The 26383-nt window shown below is 43.1% G+C and overlaps 1 protein-coding gene across 1 annotated transcript in view; it reads left to right on the top strand.

Annotated features, from left to right (window-relative positions):
• LOC124140365 (midasin-like) overlaps positions 1 to 26383 on the top strand; it is a 158930-nt gene that overhangs the window by 10297 nt on the left and 122250 nt on the right. Inside the window, exons 13-33 of the mRNA XM_048384590.1 lie at positions 797 to 857; positions 1248 to 1362; positions 1798 to 1882; positions 4398 to 4501; positions 4607 to 4743; positions 5141 to 5245; positions 6225 to 6410; positions 7122 to 7197; positions 7808 to 8073; positions 8656 to 8834; positions 9357 to 9448; positions 10260 to 10376; positions 11259 to 11405; positions 11638 to 11785; positions 12460 to 12739; positions 13825 to 13960; positions 14491 to 14766; positions 16284 to 16480; positions 17274 to 17440; positions 18327 to 18533; positions 19127 to 19332. Of these exons, the coding sequence (XP_048240547.1) occupies positions 797 to 857; positions 1248 to 1362; positions 1798 to 1882; positions 4398 to 4501; positions 4607 to 4743; positions 5141 to 5245; positions 6225 to 6410; positions 7122 to 7197; positions 7808 to 8073; positions 8656 to 8834; positions 9357 to 9448; positions 10260 to 10376; positions 11259 to 11405; positions 11638 to 11785; positions 12460 to 12739; positions 13825 to 13960; positions 14491 to 14766; positions 16284 to 16480; positions 17274 to 17440; positions 18327 to 18533; positions 19127 to 19332 (3287 nt within the window). The remainder of the gene's footprint in view (positions 1 to 796; positions 858 to 1247; positions 1363 to 1797; positions 1883 to 4397; positions 4502 to 4606; positions 4744 to 5140; positions 5246 to 6224; positions 6411 to 7121; positions 7198 to 7807; positions 8074 to 8655; positions 8835 to 9356; positions 9449 to 10259; positions 10377 to 11258; positions 11406 to 11637; positions 11786 to 12459; positions 12740 to 13824; positions 13961 to 14490; positions 14767 to 16283; positions 16481 to 17273; positions 17441 to 18326; positions 18534 to 19126; positions 19333 to 26383) is intronic.

Here is a 26383-nt window from a genome sequence, read left to right as displayed (position 1 = left end):
ATGTCGCCAGGCTGAGTATGAGATATTGTTTCCTTGATGGTGCCAGGCTGAATATGAGATATTATTTCTTTGATGGTGCCAGGCTGAGTATGAGATATTGTTTTTCTTGATGGCGCACGGCTGAGTATGAGATATTGTTTCTTTGATGTCGCCAGGCTGAGTATGAGATATTGTTTCCTTGATGGTGCCAGGCTGAATATGAGATATTATTTCTTTGATGGTGCCAGGCTGAGTATGAGATATTGTTTCCTTGATGGTGCAAGGCTCAGTATAAGATATTGTTTTTCTTGATGGCGCCAGGCTGAGTATGAGATATTGTTTCTTTGATGTCGCCAGGCTGAGTATGAGATATTGTTTCCTTGATGGTGCCAGGCTTAGTATGAGATATTGTTTTTCTTGATAGCGCCAGGCTGAGTATGAGATATTGTTTTTCTTGATGTCGCCAGGCTGAGTATGAGATATTGTTTCCTTGATGGTGCCAGGCTGAGTATGAGATATTGTTTCTTTGATGTCGCCAGGCTGAGTTTGAGATATTTTTTCTTTGATGGTGCCAGGCTGAGTATGAGATATTGTTTTTCTTGATTTCGCCAGGCTGAGTATGAGATATTGTTTCCTTAATGGTGCCAGGCTGAGTATGAGATATTGTTTCTTTGATGTCGCCAGGCTGAGTATGAGATATTGTTTCCTTGATGGCGCCAGGCTGAGTATGAGATATTGTTTCCTTGATGGCGCCAGGCTAAGTATGAGATATTGTTTTCTTGATGTCGCCAGTCTGAGTATGAGATATTGTTTTCAGGACACAAGCTTCATGTGATCAACCTGAACCAGCAGAGTGACAGCACAGACCTTCTCGGAGGGTAAGATTGAACATGTGTTGATTTAGTTAAGACTCCTCTTGTACATGATGTCATGCATTTCTTGTGGACTTAATGACAAAAGTATTTGGATGGGGATCTTTAATCCTGTATCATCATGCTAGGACTGTGATATTACCCTGCACATTAAACATGTTGTTGAGACTTATATGAAGGATCTGTATTTTAAGATAATCACTCCTGCCAAACTATGACTAAATGTTTGAGATTAGTGTGTGATAACAACAGACTGTGCTTGATCTTGCAGTGGATGTTTGGTATTTTTGCTGGAGAGAACTCTAAATAATGCATGTATACAATTACCTCTTCCTGTAATGTTTGTGTTTTGTTGTGCTGACTGTAGAGAACATGGCCCCTCACTCCATGTTGCAGGTTCAAGCCTGTCGATCTGAAGTTCGTCATCATGCCCTTCAGAGAGGACTTTGAGATGCTTTTCATGAAAACGTTCTCAAGGAAACAGAATACAAGGTTTCTGGGCCACATACAGGTTTGTAGTTATCACACTACTGAATGTCAACATTTTATGCTGAAAAAAAGTGTGACTTACGTGGTCTACTGGATAGATACCCTGCCTGGCGCCCGAAAATAAAGGGATAAAACACGGACTGGTTGCCTCAGAGTCAGTATCGTGTGTTTGAGGGGGATATCCATGTTAAACTGTGGCATGTTATGTCACGGCTAGCACCAGCATAGGTCCAGACTAATACAAGAAGACATGCACACATGGGCATGCGAATTGCTATTTAGAAGCAAATCGACAACTCGATGTTAAACCCATTTTCACTTCACCTACTTGAAGTGTATGCATATGGGGTCCAATTTGCAAATATGCATTCTACAACTATTCTACAACTATGAAAACTCTGTGTACAGAAGTGTCTCCAATATGAAATAGATCATGTGATTTCATTTTCTATGCCAGGAGTGTTTTTCTCGAAGAAAGTGGTCCGACCTGCTGACACTTATGGACCACACTCAGAAGTCGGCTACCAAGAAGTTCGACAAGGGTATGACTTTCCTTCTAACAATTTATTCCACATGTTGTTTGTAAATGTTGTGTCAGGCCTAGGGCTGGGACGATTCACCGATACATCGATGTATCACGATACATTACAGTTCGATACGACTATCGATTCGTGGGTCTATGTATCGATACAAAACGATACACAGCTGATATACTACAAGTAACAAAACGTATTTGCCGCTGTTTACATCGTCCGTTTTGTTCCAACGCAGTCAGTAAAGAAAATAAAGCGATGAAACAAGGTCAAATATGATTGGTTGATTTTCGTAGTACGACCAATCAAATGACTCGTATTAGTTTCAGCCTTCAAACATGGCGACTGGTTTTCCGGCCAAGAAGCATCGAGTCCCAAGACACCGTAGGCCGGTTTACCGGCCAAGCCGTAGTCACGTCAAAATAGTATATATTTTTATGGACCTACCTGTAATATCATTCATTTATTAAATCTATCACATTTCATAATGTCTGAAATACATATTCCAATTCAATTTATCATTTTTTATCGATAAATTAAAAGAAACATTCACTAATTCCCGCGATGTTATTGAAATACGGGTCCACATCGAACATGTCAAAGAGCAAAATAAAGACGTTTTAAACAAATCTTTAAATATATTATACAAAGTAATAAATAATATCAACAAAAATATATCTAAAAGTAATCAAACTTACATCTAAGTTATTATTTCCATCTTTTCGTGCGATCGCGTGTAATGTAAGTCAAATGACATCTCGGCTTTCGTCGCCTTGAATTCTCGGCTCGGACACGATGTTTGATGCAAAAATATATGCATGAAAAATCTTTGTCACAATTCGTAACCTAGCACGATACGTTCACGAAGTTCCATATTTTTAATATATATCGTGATTTCCTGCTAAAACGTTCACAATAGCACGATTTATCAAAAATCTTTCGCCACTTCTGAAATATATCAACACGAGCTTGGTATCACAGCTGTAATTTGATTGGCTGCCCTAGGTCACGTGCTCAAAATTGTCCAATCACGAAACTTGTAGCAAATTTCGGCAAGAAAGCGTCATTAGAAACCAATTTAAATCCAATGAAATTGATTGTTATAACTACGGAAAAAAACAGTCGATGTTACGAGAATGTAGATGAAGGAATAAGCTTTCCAGCGATGTGTCATATGCCATTCTTCGACGAACGTTTTATCCATACGAAGCCACGAAAACGGGATAATTCTTCATGTTACTGAGCGGACAGCCGCTGTTATCGGGAAATGGGTGATGACAGAAACTATTCATAATTCTTTTTTTTAAATGATTTTCCAATTACGTAAACAATGAAAATAAAACAGAAATAGGTAAGTGGATTTTATGAAATCTTATATTTGCCTAAAATCGTCAAGTTTTCAATTCCTTGGTCCTTAATCTGAATGTTATCAACGTGTTAGCTTACATTTTTTATTTACAACGAACTTAATGGTTGACACTTCTGGTTGACTGGTGTTGAAAGAGTTAATGTTCAGACATCAGTTAAACATGTCTGACTTTGTGATTTACTAATTAGTGTGATGTTGATTATTCAAGTTCAGAGTTTCAGACAATTTGCATTTCATTGATCATTGTTAGAAAATCACAAACCAGTGGTTGTTTTTACCAAATAGTTCTGCTGTTCAGATGACATTTAGAATGCATTTTTATTGCAGAAAATCCAGGTATTTAGTCAGGCTCCTTAACTCAGGTGTTTTGAGTCTTGCTATTGAGTGACATGTGCTGTGTTTGACACCTGTTCTGAAGGAAATTTTGAGTTATTTGATGAGAACTATTTTACATTAAACTTTCATCATCTCCCACCAGCTTGTGACATTATTTTTTGTATCGTATCGTACGTATCGTATCGTGACCCCACTATCGTGATACGTATCGTATCGTGACCTTGTGTATCGTCCCAGCCCTAGTCAGGCCCATTCAGCACTAGAACCGCTCTGTCACGGCTGACTGTAAATATGAAACTACAGTAGAGGTCTCTGTGCCTGGAGTTTACAGTACATTGTGTGTGCCGTAATCTGATTATGCTGCCAAGCATCGAATGAAGCTAGGATGCTGTACCCTGTACAGAGTTGCCTCCCTTTGCCAGGACCTACTGGTGGTGGGTTCCAGTCACAGATTTACATTCAATCACTGGATTGTCTGGTCCAGCCTCGATTATTTACAGACCACCGTCATATAGCTAGAATATTGCTGAGTGTGGCGTTAAACAAACAAACAAACAAACAAACAAACAAACCATATATGGAAGGGGTTTGTGGGTAAGGTGTCTGCTCATCTTGCCTAGTCCTGGGTTTGATTCCCCACATGGGTACAATGTATGAGGCCCATATCCATTTCTAAAAATGGCGTAAAAGCATACTCACTTACTCCATGCTTGTGTTTTGCTTTTCATATAACCAAACTGTAATTTCATGATAAAATTGTGTACAGGACTAGTTATATCCCTGAAAGTGTTGTGGTAACGATGTGGTGGTGTGTGACAGGTACGGAGGAGCACCGACAGTGGAAGAAGATGGGCCGGCGTCTGCACCAGCTGAAGGTTCAGGTGCAGCAGATAGAGAATGCCCTTGCCTTCTCCTTCATTGAGGTGGGTGGTCAGCTGGATGAGGGGTGTGTTTAACTGAACGAAACTTCTTCAGATCATCAGCTCGCATCTGTTTGTTGTGTCTACACACTGGTTGTTCGTTTGTAGGGAACCCTGGTGAAAGCATTGCGTGCTGGAGACTGGGTTCTGCTGGACGAGATCAACCTTGCTGCTGCCGAGACTCTAGAGTGCCTCAGCGGGCTGCTGGAGAGTACCTCGGGGTCGGTGGTGCTTACAGAGAGGGGGTGAGTGACTTCAGGGTTTGTGGTGCTTTCAAAGAGGGGTGAGTGACCTCAGGGTCGGTGGTGCTTACAGAGAGGGGTGAGTGACCTCGGGGTCGGTGGTGCTTACAGAGAGGGGGTGAGTGACCTCGGGGTCGTTGGTGCTTACAGAGAGGGGGTAAGTTACCCCGGGGTTGGTGGTGCTTACAGAGAGGGGGTGAGTGACCTCAGGGTTGGTGGTGCTTACAGAGAGGGGTGAGAGTACCTTGGGGTTGGTGGTGCTTACAGAGAGGGTGATTGACCTCAGGGTCATAGGTGCTTACAGAGAGGGGGTGAGTAGTGGTATATCAGTAGTTATATTTTAGAACTGTTCTGTATTGCTTTATGAGAGTTCTTCATGATCCATGTTTATATATTTCAGTGACGTGGACCCAGTTGTCCGACACCGTGAGTTCCGGCTGTTCGCCTGTATGAACCCAGCTACCGACATCGGAAAGAAGGACCTCACGCCTGGCATCAGGAACAGGTGGGTGAGATGAGTTGTTCCCCTTGGCATGGGGAACAGGTGTTGAGAGGAGTTGTTCCCCTTGGCATGAGAAACAGGTGGGTGAGAGTTGTTCCCCTTAGCATGAGGAACAGGTGGGTGAGAGGAGTTGTTTCCCTTGGCATGAGGAACAGGTGGCTGAGAGGAGTTGTTCCCCTTGGCATGAGGAACAGATGGGTTAGAGGAGTTGTTCCCCTTGGCATGAGAACAGGTGGGTTAGATATGAGTCAGAAGGTGTTGCAATTTTGTGTGCTAAGTTGCATCCTTTAGGCATGCCAGAAACTTATTATCATGGGTTCAAATCCAAATTAGCCCTGAATAGTGGGTTTCACCAAAGTGGTAAACGTCTAATACCTGCATCTTTAAGGGCTTTCCTCCCCCATCACTGTGACATTGAATACTGTTCAAAGCTATGTTTAATCCAACTCATTCACTCCAGAAAGAACTTCAAACCAGTTGTTAAATCCATTCATCCGAATTAATATGGCTGTGTAGCTAGAGTAGATAGTAGTAGAAGGCTTTGAAATTGTCCAAAATGTGTAGAGTTTGGTAATTGTAACAGTATTCCAGTTATATCATGGCGTGTCAGCTTAATGTGGGAGGAAAGCCTGAAGTGATGCAGACCTCAGACATTTACCACTTTTGTGAAATCCAAAAGCACAGGTATGGTGCTGACAAACCTAGAAACATAATTGGGTATTCAAACCCACAATCTTAGGTTTCTGGCATGCCCATGGGATGCAACTCTGTACAGCGAATAGTGGTTCCTTAGTTGACTGGGCTGCACGTTTCCCTCCAACTGATGAAGATCGGATGATGAGAATGTGTAAACCGACTGATGTCCTTGTGCCCAGACATGGTGGATCATTGCTTTGGCTTTCAACTATAAGTCTTCCTGGTCCTACATCGGCTGCTTTGATGCTGCCTGTGGCATAAAACAACATTCACTTACTGTCCCCAGGTTCACGGAGCTGTACGTGGATGAGCTGGAGGACACCCAGGACCTGAAGATTCTGACCAATGACTACCTCCGCGGCCTGTCGCTGTCCTCCCTACAGGTAGATGGGATTGTCAAGTTCTACCTCACTGTGCGTAATGAGGCACACAAACGACTCACTGATGGCACTGGGCATAAACCTCACTTCAGGTAACATGACAGAAGTATTTACTTGAGAAATGGAGTTTGTCTCATTAAATTGTAGTGAGAATATCTCAGATTGTATATTTTGTTTGTGATGTTGCTGTTGTGAAAAGGTAGGGACATTCATGTTATCACATAGCTTGGTGATGTTATTGCATAGCTTGGTGATGTTATTACATAGCTTGGTGATGGTATATGTAGCTTGGTGATGTTATTACATAGCTTGGTGATGTTATTACATAGCTTGGCAATGTTATTACATAGTTTGGTGATGTTATTACATAGCTTGGTGATGTTATATGTAGCTTGGTGATGTTATTACATAGCTTGGTTATGTTATTACATAGCTTGGCGATGTTATTACATAACTTGGTGATGTTATTACATAGCTTGGTGATGTTATTACATAGCTTGGTGATGTTATTACATAACTTGGTGATGTTATTACATAGCTTAATGGTGCTATTACATAACTTGGTGATGTTATTACATTTCTTGGTGATGTTATTACATAGCTTGGTGATGTTATTACATAGCTAGGTGGTGCTATTACATAACTTGGTGATGTTATTACATAGCTTGGTGATGTTATTACATAGCTTGGTGTTGTTATTACATAACTTGGTGATGTTATTACATATCTTGGTGATGTTATTACATATCTTGATGTTATTACATATCTTGGTAATTGTTTTCTAACATGATGTTTAATTTCAGTTTGAGAACCCTGTGCCGAGCACTCAAATTTGCCTCGAGTAACCCCTGCAGCCTTGTAGCACGATCTCTGTATGAGGTATGAGATGGTGACAAGCTTTTACATAAATGTAGTCAGTCAACATTTAACATCTAATAATTAGCTATCTGAGTATTGTTAAGGCAAAATATTGATGTATAGCTCTCATTCATGTTTTATGAATTAAGTGCTCGTTGGATTGGGCAGCTATTATTAGAAGTGCACATTTCGAATCATATTGAAAACAAAGTTGTGTCCAGAGTATTTATCCTGACAAAAGGGAAGTATAAGATGCTGGAAGATGCGGGGTAGAATAGGTCTTCAGCAACCCATACTTGCCGTAAAAGGCGACTATGCTTGTCCTGAGAGGCGACTAACAGAGTCGGGTGGTCAGACTCGATGACGTGGTTGGTGCATGTCATCGTATCCCAATTGCGTGGATCAATGCTCATGATGTCAATCACTGGGTTGCCTGGTCCAAACTCGATTGTTTACAGACTGCTGTCACATAGCTTGAATATTGCTGAATGTAGCGTAAAACAACAAACAAGCAAATAAGGATTATTGAGAATGTGGTTACGTTTGTTATACCCTGTAAAAGGGATTTTCAGCTCGTACCATGTATACAAGTGTGTACAGGGTGTAATCCTCCAGCTGTTTTCTCCGCCAGGGTTTCTGCCTGAGTTTCCTCACCCAGCTGGACCGGTCGTCCCATCCCGTGGTGGAGAAACTCGTTTGTCAGCATGTGGTTGGGAAGTCCAACATCAAGGCCATTCTCAAACAGCCACTCCCACAGCCTCCCGGCGCCAAACACCTCAACTTCGAGGGTTACTGGATATCCCAGGGTGCACTGGAGCCTCATGTGCCAGACAATTACATTCTGACACCATCAGTCCGAGAGAACTTGCGAGATTTGGCCCGAGTAATATCAGCGAGGTAAGAAGTGGAGAGGTAACAAAGCCTTGACAAGTGGGGGCGGTCGGGTAGCCTAGTGGTTAAAGTGTTCGCTCGTCACGCCGAAGACCCGGGTTCGATTCTTGACATGGGTACAATGTGTGAAGCCCATTTCTGGTGTCCCCTGCCGTGATATTGCTGGAATAGTGCTAAAAGCGGCCTAAAACCATACTCACTCACTCACTCGCTTGACAAGTGGACATGGTGCTTTACTACTCATGTCATGACTATAGTAATGTGAAAGAATCGGGTGGTCCTTAACTTGTTTCTAGTTGAATATTATTAGGAAATCTGCATGATTGTAAGTAGGGCTGGGAGGGGTAACCTGGGTCAGGTGGGACCTGAGTAGGACCCAGGTACCAGCAGGTGTACCCAGACATGTGTTTAGTGATGTTATATATTGTTTAATGACAAAAATGATCTAACTTCAATGAAGACCTTCAAATCTCATCCATGTTCTGTAAATGTTTCAAGGACATGGATTCAGTATTTGCTAAATGGACAGTGCTGTTGATATGTTCATCTGGCACCCTGTAACACATTGCCGTCTACTTCCCTCCCCAGCCAGCACCCGGTCCTGCTGCAGGGCGAGACGTCCGTCGGGAAGACGAGTCTCATCATGTGGCTGGCACGGTCCAGTGGCAACCCGTGTGTGAGAGTCAACAACCATGAACACACCGACCTGCAGGAGTACGTCGGCTGTTACGCTGCAGATGAGTCAGGGAAACTCGTCTTCAAGGAAGGTGAGCTTCACTCTCCGAATGTGGTAAATGTTTACAGAGCAATCCTTTAAGATATTGCCGTTTGAGCAGTTCTTAGGTAAAAATTATGTTGCAAATTTAATTCTTGTGCATTTTATCTGGAACTTATTTAAAAGAAATAATATTCTGTTACCTGGCAAATGCATCACTTGCCCACCAGAAGTGTCACCGCTTCACCCCATGAAGATTCCAGGAAACAGTAGGTCCCAAGCACCCCATGCTTGTTGCACGAGCCCAGGTTCTACTGATCCAGACTTGATGATTTCCAGGCTGCCGTGATATAGCTGTAATATTGCTGACTGGCATGAAACAACGTTCACTTATTTAAGACCCATCTGGCTGGTGAGGAACAGCAGCCTCCTCTAAATAAAGTGTTGATGTCTGTTGGTGTCTGCTGTTGTTTGCTGTTGAGTGTTGTTTTCTGTTGCCTGTTGGTGAGTGTTGTTTTCTGCTGGTGACTGTTATCTGCTGTGGTTCGTTGGTGACTAATTTTATCTGTGTCAGGTGTCCTGGTGGAGGCAATGAGACGGGGACACTGGATCATCCTGGACGAGCTGAACCTGGCCCCAACTGACGTCCTCGAGGCCCTCAACAGGGTGAGTACATCGCCGTGGTAACCATGTCACCCAATGACATCCTTGAGGCCCTTAGCAAGGTGAGTACATCGCTAGGGTAACAATATCCCCCACTGACGTCCTCGAGGCTCAACAGGGTGAGTACATCGCCGTGGTAACCATGTCACCCACTGACATCTTTGAGGCCCTTAACAGGGTGAGTACATCGCCGTGGTAACCATGTCACCCAATGACATCCTTAAGGCCCTTAACGGGGTGAGTACATCTCCGTGGTTACCATATCTCCACTGTCGTACTCGAGGCCCTCAACAGGGTGAGTACATCGCCGTGATAACCATGTCCCTCACTGACATCCTCGAGGCCGTAAACAGAGTGAGTACATCGCCGTGGTAACCATGTCACCCACTGACATCCTCGAGGCCCTAAACAGGGTGAGTACATCGCCGTGGTAACCATGTCCCTCACTGACATCCTTGAGGCTCTTAACATTATCAAGGTGAGTACATCACCGTGGTAACCATATGTCCACTGACATCCTGTTGGATTTACAGTGTACTTCTGCATCTCCAATTGGCTACAAGTCAAAGTATTTTTAAAATCTACATACCAATCTATTATATCACTCGCCTCTAATTGACTGTACTATTTTTTGTGCCCAAACTGAAATTTAAGTAAGGATTCCAGATCGAAAACAAAACCATCTTGTTATCCAAAACCTGTAACTTGAAGGGTTGCAGGAGCCTCTCGTGTGACGTTATAACATTTCAGCTTTTGGGTTTTCCCCAAGTGGTCTAGTTATGTTATAACATTGTCACTATTTATTCTTCCACAGCTGTTAGACGACAACCGAGAACTGTTTATTCCGGAGACCCAGGAGACGGTGAAGGCTCACCCCAAGTTCATGCTGTTCGCTACCCAGAATCCTCCAGGAATGTATGGAGGCAGGAAGGTATGACATGTACAGGACCTGGAAGAGAGTGTTTACTTTTGGGAGATTTGGTTCTTATCTCAACCATTCTGGATAATTTTATGATATCTGAAGGGATAATGTTTGTAAATGGTGTGATGTAATGTGAACTTGGGTTCGGGTGTGGTCGGAAGTGGTGTGGACACTTTTTAAACCCTGCAGTGCGTTTTGCAGCAGGTATTAAAATAGAGACCGTGTGTGCAAGATGTTTCAGAAGCAGACCTTGAAAATTGTACAATATTTCTTCACCAAACTTTGTACGTTGATAGGCTTAATGGTGAACTGGTGCCTTTCGATAGTTATGGATTTTTAAAAAATATTTTTTGTTTTGTTTGTTTTTTTTACTTTCCATGGCCAGATCATTGACTTAGGCTGGACATGGCCCTAGTGCTTGTTTCTGTATTAGATCTTCTTCAGCAAACTTGGCACATAGATTTTTGATAGATTGTGATTTTTAAGAAATTAATTTTTTGAGTTTCCATAGCAACAACTGTACCTTCACTGAAAATGTCAGCAGTGCTCATATCCTGAGCTTGTAATCTACAATTTTTCTTCAGCACACTTGGCACATAGATTGGTCTGGAGGTGAACTGGAGACTTTTGATAGTTTGGGAAGTTGTATATATTTATCCACAACAAGTATGTACCATTGATATAGGTGGGAGATATAGATGACTTTGTTCTCTTGTTTATTAGCTGAATGGTTCAGCTGTGAGCAGGAATATCTCCTACATAAGTGTGGACAGTATTATCCAACTATTGAAACATTACAAACTTATCAGTATGAGGTAATATGTTTCTGGTGCAAACTGAGACTCTTGTGACATCATGTAGGCCAACCAATAATATTACTATGTTTTGTAGATGCTGTCACGAGCCTTCAGGAATCGTTTCATTGAGCTGCACTTCAACGAAATACCAAGCATAGAACTCGAAACGATTCTCCATCAGCGATGCAACATCCCGCTGTCCTATGCCAAACGACTTGTCAAGGTCATGCTGGAGCTTCAGGTAAAGGGCTCTGGTGAACAGAGGAGACGGAATCGATACCTTGCTCATTCACATCTGTGGAACTTCAGTTTCGATGCTCAATAGACTGGAGCATGGGTATCATAAGTGAACATTTTCTGGCTTTTTCTTTCTTTTCATGTGTATAATAATCTTGAATGGTGTCAGTTATGTTATATTTTCGTGATTCTTTAAGATTGCCATATTTGACTGCCATGTTGACCGTCTGCTCCAGATGAGGCGCCGGGGGTCGGGGGTGTTCGCGGGGAAGCAGGGCTTCATGACCCTGAGGGATCTGTTCCGGTGGGCGGAGCGGTACAGCAGCACCGATGTCAAGACAAGCACCAAGTTCTACGACTGGGACCAGCACCTTGCTGACCACGGTAGGACAACAGCCGACTCTCAGTTCTGGGAGACGTGGGAAACAATATGAGAATTAATCTTTGCAACACGATAAGAAGATAAAAGTGTAGTGCTAACAATTCCATATTCTCATTGGTATTATTCTTCTTAACCAAAGAACAGTGATGCAAGCAGAATATCGAATTTCGGTATGAGCATTACACTTTTCTAACATTTAAACAGTTTCAATAAATTATCCCTCGCTGAGTTAAGGTTGTGTAGGCCAATGGGAGTTATACATGATGTAGAGATGTCCTCTAGATGTCCTCCACCAGGAAGTCCTATGCATGTGCATCACTCACTCATTTAAATTTTATCTGCACCAATTGGAGGAGTATACATCTAGCTGTCCTGTGCATGTCTACGTGATGTCGCTCACTCATATAATTTTTGTGAAGACCTTGGTTAGAAGACCTGGGTCTTCAGCATGCTTGCTGTAAAAGGCTACTATGCTTGTCATAAGAGGCGACTAACAGGATCTGGTGTAAGGTTCACTGATTTGGTTGTCTGGTCCAGACTTGATTATTTTCAGACCGCAGTCATATAGCTTGAATATTGCTGAGTGCGGTGTTAAAATACAAACAAACAAACATTTAAATTTTCTCGACACCAATTGGAGGACTATACATCTAAGTGTCCTGTGCATGTTCTCCAGGCTACATGTTGCTGGCTGGCCGTGTGAGGAAGGCGGAAGAGTCGGTTGTGATTCAAGAGGTCCTCAAGAAGTATCTGAAGCGAGATGTTAATGACAGGCTGCTGTTTGACCTGACACGCAGGACGTCGTCATCAACTGCACCCATGTTGAAGGAGGTCACTGACCAATCAGTGGAGGGTTTTCAACACATTGTTTGGACACACAACATGAGAAGACTGGCTGTTCTCATTGGCCAGGCCATAAAGTTCAGGGAGCCTGTCCTGTTGGTCGGAGAAACTGGGTGAGCGTTTCAGTATGTCTTGTTATGAATTTAGCAAATGTTGTAGATATCTTGGCTCTTGATGACCGAGATAGGGTCACTCGCAGGAAATTATCCACTCCCACAGTTTTGATAAATGAATCAGTTAGGCCTGAACTGAGACACTACAGTACTAGGCTTCTGTATCCATATTGTGATGTATCTTTGATAAGGTTTGGATTCCTAGGAGTCACATCATAACCTTGACTATATCTTTGGGGTAAAATGATACAGCAAAGTCACGATACGATACGTATAGTGATACATAGGTCACGATATGATACGTATCGCAACACGGATATTTAAGTCAAATTGCATGGAAGCTTCTTACTATAAATATTTCAGAACAGGTTCAAAAGGAAAATCTAGCTGTAGACACATGTTCGTAGTGGCTATGTTTTTAAGTAAAGTTGAAACACTAATTACAACCCATTTTGAAATATTTGATATTTGAACGAGTAGTAAGTGTATCTTCCAGTATTGATACAGAAAAAAACGTATCATGTATTGTATCAATCTCATTAAAATCAGACCTTAGTCCTCGCTACCGCTAAACAAAGATCTGAGGACATCCCATAACGGGTCACGTCAGACCGAACTAGTGCGAACTTTGACCCACCAAAAGAATGCTTTACGGCACTAATTTCAAATTGGTGACTACGCTTCGAAACATATTTTGACAAAATCTCGAAATACAGATTTGAAACCTAAACAAAAGAACATTCAGGAATGGCGAATAGATGGTCTAGATTGTATGGATTCAGTCATTAAACCTGTAACTATCGTTCGGAATACCCTGTTAAAGTTTTCGAGGTTGTATGAATAGAAATCACATTCCGACTGTCACTTTCATGATCTGGTAAGCGACGCTCTCATTGGTTGTATGTTTAGCGGTAGCGAGAACTAAGGTCTGAATTTGATGAGATTGGTATTGTATCGTTGCATGAAATCTCACGATGCACCATATTGTTTCACCCTTGTTATATGACTGATATTAACCTTTTATATGTGTCAAAAGGCAAGTTAAATTCTCAAGCTCATCATTGTGAACATATGTCCTCCCTCAGTTGTGGCAAGACCACAGTATGTCAGCTGTACGCTGCCATGAGAGGGCGCCACCTGTTCAGTGTCAACTGCCACCTCCACACCGAGAGTGCCGACTTCCTCGGGGGACTGCGGCCTGTTCGATCCCACACAGAACAGGTGGGTCATATATTCTGTAAAAGATAATAGAAAGACAAAAATATATGTGTTGTGGAAATCGTGACCACATTCATGGTTGCTGATTATTGACAGAACTTGTAATTCTGAGTTTTCAACTGGCTGATTGAAGATAGACTGGTTTGACCTCACCAGACTCACATCTCACAGGCTAGCTTCCATATTATAGTTACGATATTGCTGACTGTTGTGATTAATTCGTAAACTCAAACGAACCTAAGACCCATGAAGATCTGGGGTAGATTAGGTCTTCAGCAACCCATGCTTGCTGCTAAAAGGGACCAAGCTTGTCATAAGAGACGACTAACGGGTTGGGTTGACTTAGTTGATGCATATCATCGTATCCCAATTGCGTGGATCCATGCTCATGATGTCAATTACTGGATTGTCTGGTCCAGACTCAATTATTTACAGACCGCTGTCATATCATGCATATAGCTGGAATATTGCTGAGTGCGGCGTTAAACAACAAACAAACAAACAAACGAACATAAGCTGACCTTGCTGTCCAGGATGACCCGAAGGAGGTGAAGCTGTTTGAGTGGCTGGACGGTCCGCTGGTGACGGCCATGAAGGAGGGGAGCATGTTCCTCATCGACGAGATTTCCCTGGCAGACGACTCCGTGCTGGAGCGACTCAACAGTGTGCTGGAGCCGGAGCAGACGCTGCTGCTGGCGGAGAAGGGTGGGGGAGACGGGGGCAGCAACGAGGTGGAGCAGATCAAGGCGGCGGGGGGATTCCAGGTGTACGCCACCATGAATCCCGGCGGGGATTTCGGCAAGAAGGAGGTGAGGAAAGATCCTATGTTGTATTTGTAGATAATCCAGAAAGGCCATCTGTTACTACTTTGGAGGAATAATTATGAGAATATGCACCAAATTCCACAAGTGCAATAAAGTGAAATATACGACTCAACATTTGACTCAAGATGACTATTTGGGTCCTAAGCAAATGTTGTGTAGTGTATATTACAGTATTTGGCAAGAACCAATGTCACTGATTTTGACTATGGTAGTGATACACATAAGGAAGTGAATTTATGGATGTCAACTTCTTTATTATGAGGAACACAACGTTTCTTAGTATATACTTACTCCTTCATCAGGTAAGGAGTAAGTATATACTCTGAAACGTTGTGTTCCCCATAATAAAGAAGTTGACATCCATAAATTTGCTTCCTAACTGTAGTTATTGATTTAACAATTTGACACTGTTGGTTCCAACTAACATAGAAAGTGTGTTGATATGACAATGTATAAAAGACAGTTACATCATACCATTGTTGTAAGAGATTGTTTTGATGAGGACTAGTGGAACAATGTGACCCCTTACTCTGTGGACCGGTGGTTTATGGTTGTCTGATCCACACTTGATTAGGTGCATAACTTCTCTTGATGAGCTGTAGGTACAATGAATTTTATTGTGGGTCCCTTGGGATGCAGTAAAGTCTTTTTTCTGCATCCAGGCTCAACAGTTGTGCATACTGGACTCACCTTTGTGTGTAACGTAAATCCCTGCTAAAGTTGTTATTGAATTGTCTTTTAATTTACAGCAAGCTGTTACGGATAACACTTCCATTATTGCTTGTTACCACCATTCTTCTGGCCACTTTCATCCATAGAATGTGTCATGTCTTCATGTTCTACCACACGCCAGAAACCTATGACTGTGGGTTCGAATCCCGCTTCGCCCCGATTATGTTTCTGCGTTAGTCAGCACCATACCCATGCTTGTGGGTTTCACCGAAGCGGTATACATCTGAGACCTGCCTCATTTCGGCCTTACCTCCCACATTAAGCTGACAAGCCGCAATATAACTGAAATACTGTTAAAAGTGGCATTAAACCCAACCTCACTCACTCATGTTCTACCAACTTCTTAATACCTGTCAAAGACTTAACGCCCCAACAGGGCCCCTTCTACATTCTGGTGAGTCCCGTGAAGATCCGGGGTAGAATAGGTCTTCAGCAACTCATGCTTGCCGTAAAAGGTGACTATGCTTGTCGTAAAAAGCAACTAACGGGATCGGGTGGTCAGACTCCCTGACTTGGTTGATGCATGTCATCCTATCCCAATTGCGTGGATCAATGCTCATGATATTAATCACTGGATTGTCTGGTTCAGACTCGATTATTAACAGACCGCCGTCATATAGCATGAATATAGCTGAGTGCGGCGTTTTAACAAGAAAAACAATCAAAGACTTAACATCAAATTGTGTGCAATAAGCAAAAATAATGACTACTGTAGAATCTTATGGTCCCTTCACCTTGAATGGCCACTGTATTGTTGGGATGTGTTGCAGTTGTCTCCGGCTCTGCGGAACAGGTTCACGGAGATCTGGTGTCCGCCCACGTGTCAGCGTGACGACCTTGAGGAGATCATCGAACACAACATCCGGGAGGGACTACAGCTTGGCAACCAACAGGACGGCACGACTGGGTTCGGAGCGGCCATATTGGATTTCATTGAGTGGTTCTCAAATAATGAAATTGGAAAAAAGTTAGTACCTCTGTCTAGTTTGGTATAATCCATTACAGTGTTGTGTGCTCAGATGACAATGTCTTGAATTGAAGAGACATAAATCAGATGAAAGATGTAACATTTATCATCCAAAACTGGCTTTCACTGGAGACTTCGCTACTATGTGTCGTGATATTATCAGTTACTGTGTTGATTATGTTATAGAGACCCCACTCTGCTGGAAAATCTGTCTGAACCTCTGACTGCACAAGAACTTGTCTGTCAGAGGTTCTGACAAAACTTGACTTTCAGCATCATTTTCAGAAGATATTAGTCTTCATAATATTTTGGGGCGGTCAGGTAGCCTAGTGGTTAAAGCGTTCGCTCGTCACGCCGAAGACCCGGGTTTCGATTCCCGACATGGGTACAATGTGTGAAGCCCATTTCTGGTGTCCCCCGCCGTGATATTGCTTGAATATTGCTAAAAGCGGCGTAAAACCATACTCACTCACTCACTCACTCACTCACTCACTCACTCACTCACTCACTCACTCACTCACTCACTCACATTTAATATTTTGTTGCTGAGCTTACTTGGCCAAAAGCTACATTCTTAGCTCATAATTTGGACTTGCTGACTGAAACTTAGAACAGTCATGCCCATGTTTCCATGGTTACTAACTCTTGTAGGTTATGTCGCCTTGCATCATGCAAGATGTCCACATCGCCTGTGTAGAAACAAGAAAGGTATTGCAGGTTACATGGGTGTAAATCTTCTACATGTTTCTCTGTGGTGTTTTGTGATTGATGTCTTTACTCACCTTCCTACCAGGTGCACCGTGAGTATCCGAGACATCCTCACCTGGGTCCACTTCATCAACACCTGTGCCACACCCGATTTGGGGGAGGTTTCCATGGAAACCTCTGATAGTGGCCTTGACCCTGTGAAGGCGTACATCCATGGCGCATGTCTTGTGTTTCTGGACAGTCTCGGAAGTGGTAAGACGGTTATGATTTATTTGTAGACAGTATCAAATTAAGTGTGTTGTCATGGGGAATGGTAGCTGGAGCATGAAAACTAATTCAGAGGGTGAAAGGCACTGGAATTAGGGCTGGCTATGGATACAGATCATAGAAACTGATAATCGTTAACTGAATATCTATCGATTATTGATAAATATCGGAGAAGTAACTTTGAGCAAAAATGTCTGAAAGAAATCACCACACTTCATGCTGCTGGTGAGTGGTGACACATCTGTGCATGGATTACTTTGTGGATATTGGAGTTATAACAAAAACAGTTGCTTTCCTTCTTTGGCAATTGACATGACTGACAATAACAAGTCTGGTTTGATAAATTTAAGCTTTATTTCATCACAATTGTTTATGTAAGTTATTATCCATGACACAATTTTCATATCAATAATGGTTAATATTTCTTCCTTTCGACGATAATTCCGATTATCGATCTTGTTAGCATAATTTTCACAATATTTTCATTGGAATATTTCCAATTTTACAATATGTTTGTCTCAGTCTTACTTAATTTCTCTTCATACTGCTGAGGGGAGGTCGGGTAGCCTAGTGGCTAAAGCATTCGCTCGTCATGTCAAAGACCCGGGTTCGATTCCCGACATGGGTACAATGTGTGGAGCCCATTTCTGGTGTCCCCAGCCGAAATATTACTGGAATATTGCTAAAAGTGGCGTTAAACCATACTCACTCACTCTTCATACTGCTGAGGAGGCTATAGCTACCTGTCTAACTTTGTGTTGTACATTCATTTTCAACTGCAATCATTCGAACCTTGGTGGAAGTGGCTTGACGGTTCTTGCTGTGACTATCAATGACAATGTAGTGATCTGCTTGCTTGTTGTCTCTCCAGGTACTTCCAGTCAAAGGGCTGACTTCAACATAGAGGTAGCCCGTGACACATGCCTCCAGTTTCTGGTCAAACAGATCAACTCATTTGGTGGCCATGATTACAACATGGCGGACTTGAATCTCTGTCTTCAGAAAGAGGCTGCAGGGAAGATGGCTGTCATCAGCACGGATGAAGTCTTCTCCATACCACCTTTCAGCATTCCAAGAGGTATTCCAATCATGTATCATCTTGTTAATATTGCAGTTAATGTTTTTGTCTCATGTCTGGTATGGAGACACATGCATCCAGGCATTATACAGTTTTAACAATGCTGCAGTAATAATGCAGATTGAATTGTCACCTGTTTGGTCATTCGTGACCTACTGTGTTATTCCAGGACAGGCCGAATAGCAACTTGTGCCCCTCACATGGCCATTTTTGGCGACTCAGTTCTGTCTAAGCACAAATGAGTACAGTTAAAAGAATTGTCAACTTATTGCGTAATGATTCACATATATTTTCCTGATGTTATATATATTCCAGATGCTATTCAAGACTTACATTTACGGGACGGCATTTATACAGTATGACTGAACACATTTAACTGTATTGAGGGTATATTTTAAGATGCAAGACTTAAAAAATTATTCCTTAGGTATTCTTTGACAGAAGTACTTGAAGATATACGCACATTCTGATTGGGCTCTCGTATTTTCACACATTACATTCATCGATAGGAGTCTTCTTGCAGGTTAGGAAAGGGGCGAGTGGTGCCGAATGCTGTTTGGTACTCCTATAATACCTGTTGTTGTGTGTGTCAGGTGATGTTCACTCTGAGTCCGGCACCAAGTACGCCCTGCAGGCGCCGACCACCTGCATGAACGCACAGCGGGTCCTGCGGGCCCTGCAGCTGCCACGCCCACTTCTCCTGGAGGGGTCACCGGGGGTCGGCAAGACCAGTCTCGTCACTGCTATAGCGCGGTCTGCCGGGAGAGAGCTTGTCCGCATCAATCTGTCCGAGCAGACGGTAGGTTCCAGCGTGATATTGTATAAGAATGTGTTGTGATTCCAAACAATAGGCCACCAGTTGTTGTTGAAAGAGGACCATTGGGATCAGCTGATCACACTTTGAATTGGTTTAGAGTCCCGTTCACCGGTAATTACCAGTTTTTTACCGGTAAAATTAAGCTTGGACTGGTAATTCATGTCACTGCCAGTCCCTGTGGACCGGCAAATAAAGTATCTAAGAATTCCTTGTTGTTCAACAAAACATCGGTGATATTCATATAAGTACATTTTTTTAACTAAGTCAGCTTGTCTGTTACCATCAGGGTTTCCACTTGTCTATTTCTAGGTTAAATATCCATTTAGTCTCGAAATATTAAAAAAAGAAGAAGAGAAAATTGTGATGGAAGTTTGTGTGAATGACGTATAGATCTAACTAAGTTACTTCATAGACAACATCTTTGCACTGAACATTATGTTGAAAGAATTAAAACTAGATAATTTTCATATTTTTTTTATATTTTTTTAAAGTTGGGACTGGCAAAAATTAGTGGGGACTGGTAATTTTTAGAGTTGCCAGTCCACAAGGACTGGCAGTTTCAAAAGCCAGCGGGAACACTGTGGTTGTCATTACATCTAAACAGGGTGGATCATGCTCATGCTCTGAAACCCTTGTTCCTGCTCTGAACCCTTGTTCCTGCTCTGAACCCTTGTTCATGCACTGAACCCTTGTTCATGCTCTGAACCCTTGTTCATGCTCTGAACCCTTGTTCGTGCTCTGAACCTGTGTTCGTACTCTGAACCCTTGATCGTGCTCTGAACCCGTGTTCGTACTCTGAACCCTTGTTTGTGCTCGTGCTCTGAACCCTTGTTCATGCTCTGAAACCCTTGTCCGTGCTCTGAACCCGTGTTTGTACTCTGAACCCTTGTTTGTGCTCTGAAACCCTTGTTCATGCTCTGAATCCTTGTTCCTGCTCTGAACCATTGTTCGTGCTCTGAACCCTTGTTCATGCTCTGAAACCCTTGTTTGTGCTCTGAACCCTTGTTCATGCTCTGAAACCCTCTTCATGTTCTGAAACCCTTGTTCATGCTCTGAACCCGTGTTCGTACTCTGAACCCTTGTTTGTGCTCTGAACCCTTGTTCATGCTCTGAAACCCTTGTTCATGCTCTGAAACCCTTGCTCATGCTCTGAACCCGTGTTTGTACTCTGAACCCTTGTTCGTGCTCTGAACCCTTGTTCATGCTCTGAACCCGTGTTTGTACTCTGAACCCTTGTTTGTGCTCTGAACCCTTGTTCATGCTCTGAAACCCTTGTTCGTGCTCTGAAACCCTTGTTCATGCTCTGAATCCTTGTTCCTGCTCTGAACCATTGTTCGTGCTCTGAACCCTTGTTCATGCTCTGAAACCCTTGTTTGTGCTCTGAACCCTTGTTCATGCTCTGAAACCCTCTTCATGTTCTGAAACCCTTGTCCGTGCTCTGAACCCGTGTTTGTACTCTGAACCCTTGTTCGTGCTCTGAAACCCTTGTTCATGCTCTGAATCCTTGTTCCTGCTCTGAACCATTGTTCGTGCTCTGAACCCTTGTTCATGCTCTGAAACCCTTGTTTGTGCTCTGAACCCTTGTTCATGCTCTGAACCCTTGTTCCTGCTCTGAACCCTTGTTCCTGCTCTGAACCCTTGTTGTGATTCCAAACAATAGGCCACCAATTGTTGTTGAAAGAGGACCATTGGGATCAGCTGATCACACTTTGAATTGGTTTAGAGTCCCGTTCACCGGTAATTACCAGTTTTTTACCGGTAAAATTAAGCTTGGACTGGTAATTCATGTCACTGCCAGTCCCTGTGGACCGGCAAATAAAGTATCTAAGAATTCCTTGTTGTTCAACAAAACATCGGTGATATTCATATAAGTACATTTTTTTAACTAAGTCAGCTTGTCTGTTACCATCAGGGTTTCCACTTGTCTATTTCTAGGTTAAATATCCATTTAGTCTCGAAATATTAAAAAAAGAAGAAGAGAAAATTGTGATGGAAGTTTGTGTGAATGACGTATAGATCTAACTAAGTTACTTCATAGACAACATCTTTGCACTGAACATTATGTTGAAAGAATTAAAACTAGATAATTTTCATATTTTTTTTATATTTTTTTAAAGTTGGGACTGGCAAAAATTAGTGGGGACTGGTAATTTTTAGAGTTGCCAGTCCACAAGGACTGGCAGTTTCAAAAGCCAGCGGGAACACTGTGGTTGTCATTACATCTAAACAGGGTGGATCATGCTCATGCTCTGAAACCCTTGTTCCTGCTCTGAACCCTTGTTCCTGCTCTGAACCCTTGTTCATGCACTGAACCCTTGTTCATGCTCTGAACCCTTGTTCATGCTCTGAACCCTTGTTCGTGCTCTGAACCCGTGTTCGTACTCTGAACCCTTGATCGTGCTCTGAACCCGTGTTCGTACTCTGAACCCTTGTTTGTGCTCGTGCTCTGAACCCTTGTTCATGCTCTGAAACCCTTGTCCGTGCTCTGAACCCGTGTTTGTACTCTGAACCCTTGTTCGTGCTCTGAAACCCTTGTTCATGCTCTGAATCCTTGTTCCTGCTCTGAACCATTGTTCGTGCTCTGAACCCTTGTTCATGCTCTGAAACCCTTGTTTGTGCTCTGAACCCTTGTTCATGCTCTGAAACCCTCTTCATGTTCTGAAACCCTTGTTCATGCTCTGAACCCGTGTTCGTACTCTGAACCCTTGTTTGTGCTCTGAACCCTTGTTCATGCTCTGAAACCCTTGTTCATGCTCTGAAACCCTTGTTTGTGCTCTGAACCCTTGTTCATGCTCTGAAACCCTCTTCATGTTCTGAAACCCTTGTCCGTGCTCTGAACCCGTGTTTGTACTCTGAACCCTTGTTCGTGCTCTGAAACCCTTGTTCATGCTCTGAATCCTTGTTCCTGCTCTGAACCATTGTTCGTGCTCTGAACCCTTGTTCATGCTCTGAAACCCTTGTTTGTGCTCTGAACCCTTGTTCATGCTCTGAACCCTTGTTCCTGCTCTGAACCCTTGTTCCTGCTCTGAACCCTTGTTGTGATTCCAAACAATAGGCCACCAATTGTTGTTGAAAGAGGACCATTGGGATCAGCTGATCACACTTTGAATTGGTTTAGAGTCCCGTTCACCGGTAATTACCAGTTTTTTACCGGTAAAATTAAGCTTGGACTGGTAATTCATGTCACTGCCAGTCCCTGTGGACCGGCAAATAAAGTATCTAAGAATTCTTTGTTGTTCAACAAAACATCGGTGATATTCATATAAGTACATTTTTTTAACTAAGTCAGCTTGTCTGTTACCATCAGGGTTTCCACTTGTCTATTTCTAGGTTAAATATCCATTTAGTCTCGAAATATTAAAAAAAGAAGAAGAGAAAATTGTGATGGAAGTTTGTGTGAATGACGTATAGATCTAACTAAGTTACTTCATAGACAACATCTTTGCACTGAACATTATGTTGAAAGAATTAAAACTAGATAATTTTCATATTTTTTTTATATTTTTTTGAAGTTGGGACTGGCAAAAATTAGTGGGGACTGGTAATTTTTAGAGTTGCCAGTCCACAAGGACTGGCAGTTTCAAAAGCCAGCGGGAACACTGTGGTTGTCATTACATCTAAACAGGGTGGATCATGCTCATGCTCTGAAACCCTTGTTCCTGCTCTGAACCCTTGTTCCTGCTCTGAACCCTTGTTCCTGCTCTGAACCCTTGTTCATGCACTGAACCCTTGTTCATGCTCTGAACCCTTGTTCATGCTCTGAACCCTTGTTCGTGCTCTGAACCCGTGTTCGTACTCTGAACCCTTGATCGTGCTCTGAACCCGTGTTCGTACTCTGAACCCTTGTTTGTGCTCGTGCTCTGAACCCTTGTTCATGCTCTGAAACCCTTGTCCGTGCTCTGAACCCGTGTTTGTACTCTGAACCCTTGTTCGTGCTCTGAAACCCTTGTTCATGCTCTGAATCCTTGTTCCTGCTCTGAACCATTGTTCGTGCTCTGAACCCTTGTTCATGCTCTGAAACCCTTGTTTGTGCTCTGAACCCTTGTTCATGCTCTGAAACCCTCTTCATGTTCTGAAACCCTTGTTCATGCTCTGAACCCGTGTTCGTACTCTGAACCCTTGTTTGTGCTCTGAACCCTTGTTCATGCTCTGAAACCCTTGTTCATGCTCTGAAACCCTTGCTCATGCTCTGAACCCGTGTTTGTACTCTGAACCCTTGTTCGTGCTCTGAACCCTTGTTCATGCTCTGAACCCGTGTTTGTACTCTGAACCCTTGTTTGTGCTCTGAACCCTTGTTCATGCTCTGAAACCCTTGTTCGTGCTCTGAAACCCTTGTTCATGCTCTGAATCCTTGTTCCTGCTCTGAACCATTGTTCGTGCTCTGAACCCTTGTTCATGCTCTGAAACCCTTGTTTGTGCTCTGAACCCTTGTTCATGCTCTGAAACCCTCTTCATGTTCTGAAACCCTTGTCCGTGCTCTGAACCCGTGTTTGTACTCTGAACCCTTGTTCGTGCTCTGAAACCCTTGTTCATGCTCTGAATCCTTGTTCCTGCTCTGAACCATTGTTCGTGCTCTGAACCCTTGTTCATGCTCTGAAACCCTTGTTTGTGCTCTGAACCCTTGTTCATGCTCTGAACCCTTGTTCCTGCTCTGAACCCTTGTTCCTGCTCTGAACCCTTGTTGTGATTCCAAACAATAGGCCACCAATTGTTGTTGAAAGAGGACCATTGGGATCAGCTGATCACACTTTGAATTGGTTCAGAGTCCCGTTCACCGGTAATTACCAGTTTTTTACCGGTAAAATTAAGCTTGGACTGGTAATTCATGTCACTGCCAGTCCCTGTGGACCGGCAAATAAAGTATCTAAGAATTCTTTGTTGTTCAACAAAACATCGGTGATATTCATATAAGTACATTTTTTTAACTAAGTCAGCTTGTCTGTTACCATCAGGGTTTCCACTTGTCTATTTCTAGGTTAAATATCCATTTAGTCTCGAAATATTAAAAAAAGAAGAAGAGAAAATTGTGATGGAAGTTTGTGTGAATGACGTATAGATCTAACTAAGTTACTTCATAGACAACATCTTTGCACTGAACATTATGTTGAAAGAATTAAAACTAGATAATTTTCATATTTTTTTTATATTTTTTTGAAGTTGGGACTGGCAAAAATTAGTGGGGACTGGTAATTTTTAGAGTTGCCAGTCCACAAGGACTGGCAGTTTCAAAAGCCAGCGGGAACACTGTGGTTGTCATTACATCTAAACAGGGTGGATCATGCTCATGCTCTGAAACCCTTGTTCCTGCTCTGAACCCTTGTTCCTGCTCTGAACCCTTGTTCCTGCTCTGAACCCTTGTTCATGCACTGAACCCTTGTTCATGCTCTGAACCCTTGTTCATGCTCTGAACCCTTGTTCGTGCTCTGAACCCGTGTTCGTACTCTGAACCCTTGATCGTGCTCTGAACCCGTGTTCGTACTCTGAACCCTTGTTTGTGCTCGTGCTCTGAACCCTTGTTCATGCTCTGAAACCCTTGTCCGTGCTCTGAACCCGTGTTTGTACTCTGAACCCTTGTTCGTGCTCTGAAACCCTTGTTCATGCTCTGAAACCCTTGTTCATGCTCTGAAACCCTTGCTCATGCTCTGAACCCGTGTTTGTACTCTGAACCCTTGTTCGTGCTCTGAACCCTTGTTCATGCTCTGAAACCCTTGTTTGTGCTCTGAACCCTTGTTCGTGCTCTGAACCCTTGTTCATGCTCTGAAACCCTTGTTCGTGCTCTGAACCCGTGTTCGTACTCTGAACCCTTGTTCCTGCTCTGAACCCTTGTTCGTGCTCTGAACCCTTGTTCGTGCTCTGAACCCTTGTTCATGCTCTGAAACCCTTGTCCGTGCTCTGAACCCGTGTTTGTACTCTGAACCCTTGTTCGTGCTCTGAAACCCTTGTTCATGCTCTGAATCCTTGTTCCTGCTCTGAACCATTGTTCGTGCTCTGAACCCTTGTTCATGCTCTGAAACCCTTGTTTGTGCTCTGAACCCTTGTTCATGCTCTGAAACCCTTGTTCCTGCTCTGAACCCTTGTTCGTACTCTGAACCCTTGTTTGTGCTCTGAACCCTTGTTCATGCTCTGAAACCCTTGTTCATGCTCTGAAACCCTTGCTCATGCTCTGAACCCGTGTTTGTACTCTGAACCCTTGTTCGTGCTCTGAACCCTTGTTCATGCTCTGAAACCCTTGTTCGTGCTCTGAACCCTTGTTCGTGCTCTGAACCCTTGTTCATGCTCTGAAACCCTTGTCCGTGCTCTGAACCCGTGTTTGTACTCTGAACCCTTGTTCGTGCTCTGAAACCCTTGTTCATGCTCTGAATCCTTGTTCCTGCTCTGAACCATTGTTCTTGCTCTGAAACCCTTGTTCATGCTCTGAACCCTTGTTCATGCTCTGAAACCCTTGTTTGTGCTCTGAACCCTTGTTCATGCTCTGAAACCCTCTTCATGCTCTGAAACCCTTGTTCATGCTCTGAACCCTTGTTCCTGCTCTGAACCCTTGTTCTTGCTCTGAACCCTTGTTCCTGCTCTGAATCCTTGTTCATGCTCTGAAACCCTTGTTCATGCTCTGAAACCCTTGCTCATGCTCTGAACCCGTGTTTGTACTCTGAACCCTTGTTCCTGCTCTGAACCCTTGTTCCTGCTCTGAACCCTTGTTCGTGCTCTGAACCCTTGTTCATGCTCTGAAACCCTTGTTCATGCTCTGAAACCCTTGCTCATGCTCTGAACCCGTGTTTGTACTCTGAACCCTTGTTCGTGCTCTGAACCCTTGTTCATGCTCTGAACCCGTGTTTGTACTCTGAACCCTTGTTTGTGCTCTGAACCCTTGTTCATGCTCTGAAATCCTTGTTCATGCTCTGAAACCCTTGTTCGTGCTCTGAACCCTTGTTCATGCTCTGAAACCCTTGTTCATGCTCTGAACCCTTGTTCCTGCTCTGAACCCTTGTTCTTGCTCTGAACCCTTGTTCTTGCTCTGAACCCTTGTTCATGCTCT

Source organism: Haliotis rufescens, unplaced genomic scaffold (assembly GCF_023055435.1).
Source record: "Haliotis rufescens isolate VD_foot unplaced genomic scaffold, xgHalRufe1.0.p SCAF_5, whole genome shotgun sequence".
NCBI classification, from domain to species: domain Eukaryota; kingdom Metazoa; phylum Mollusca; class Gastropoda; order Lepetellida; family Haliotidae; genus Haliotis; species Haliotis rufescens.
This window is presented reverse-complemented; position numbering and strand designations above follow the sequence as displayed.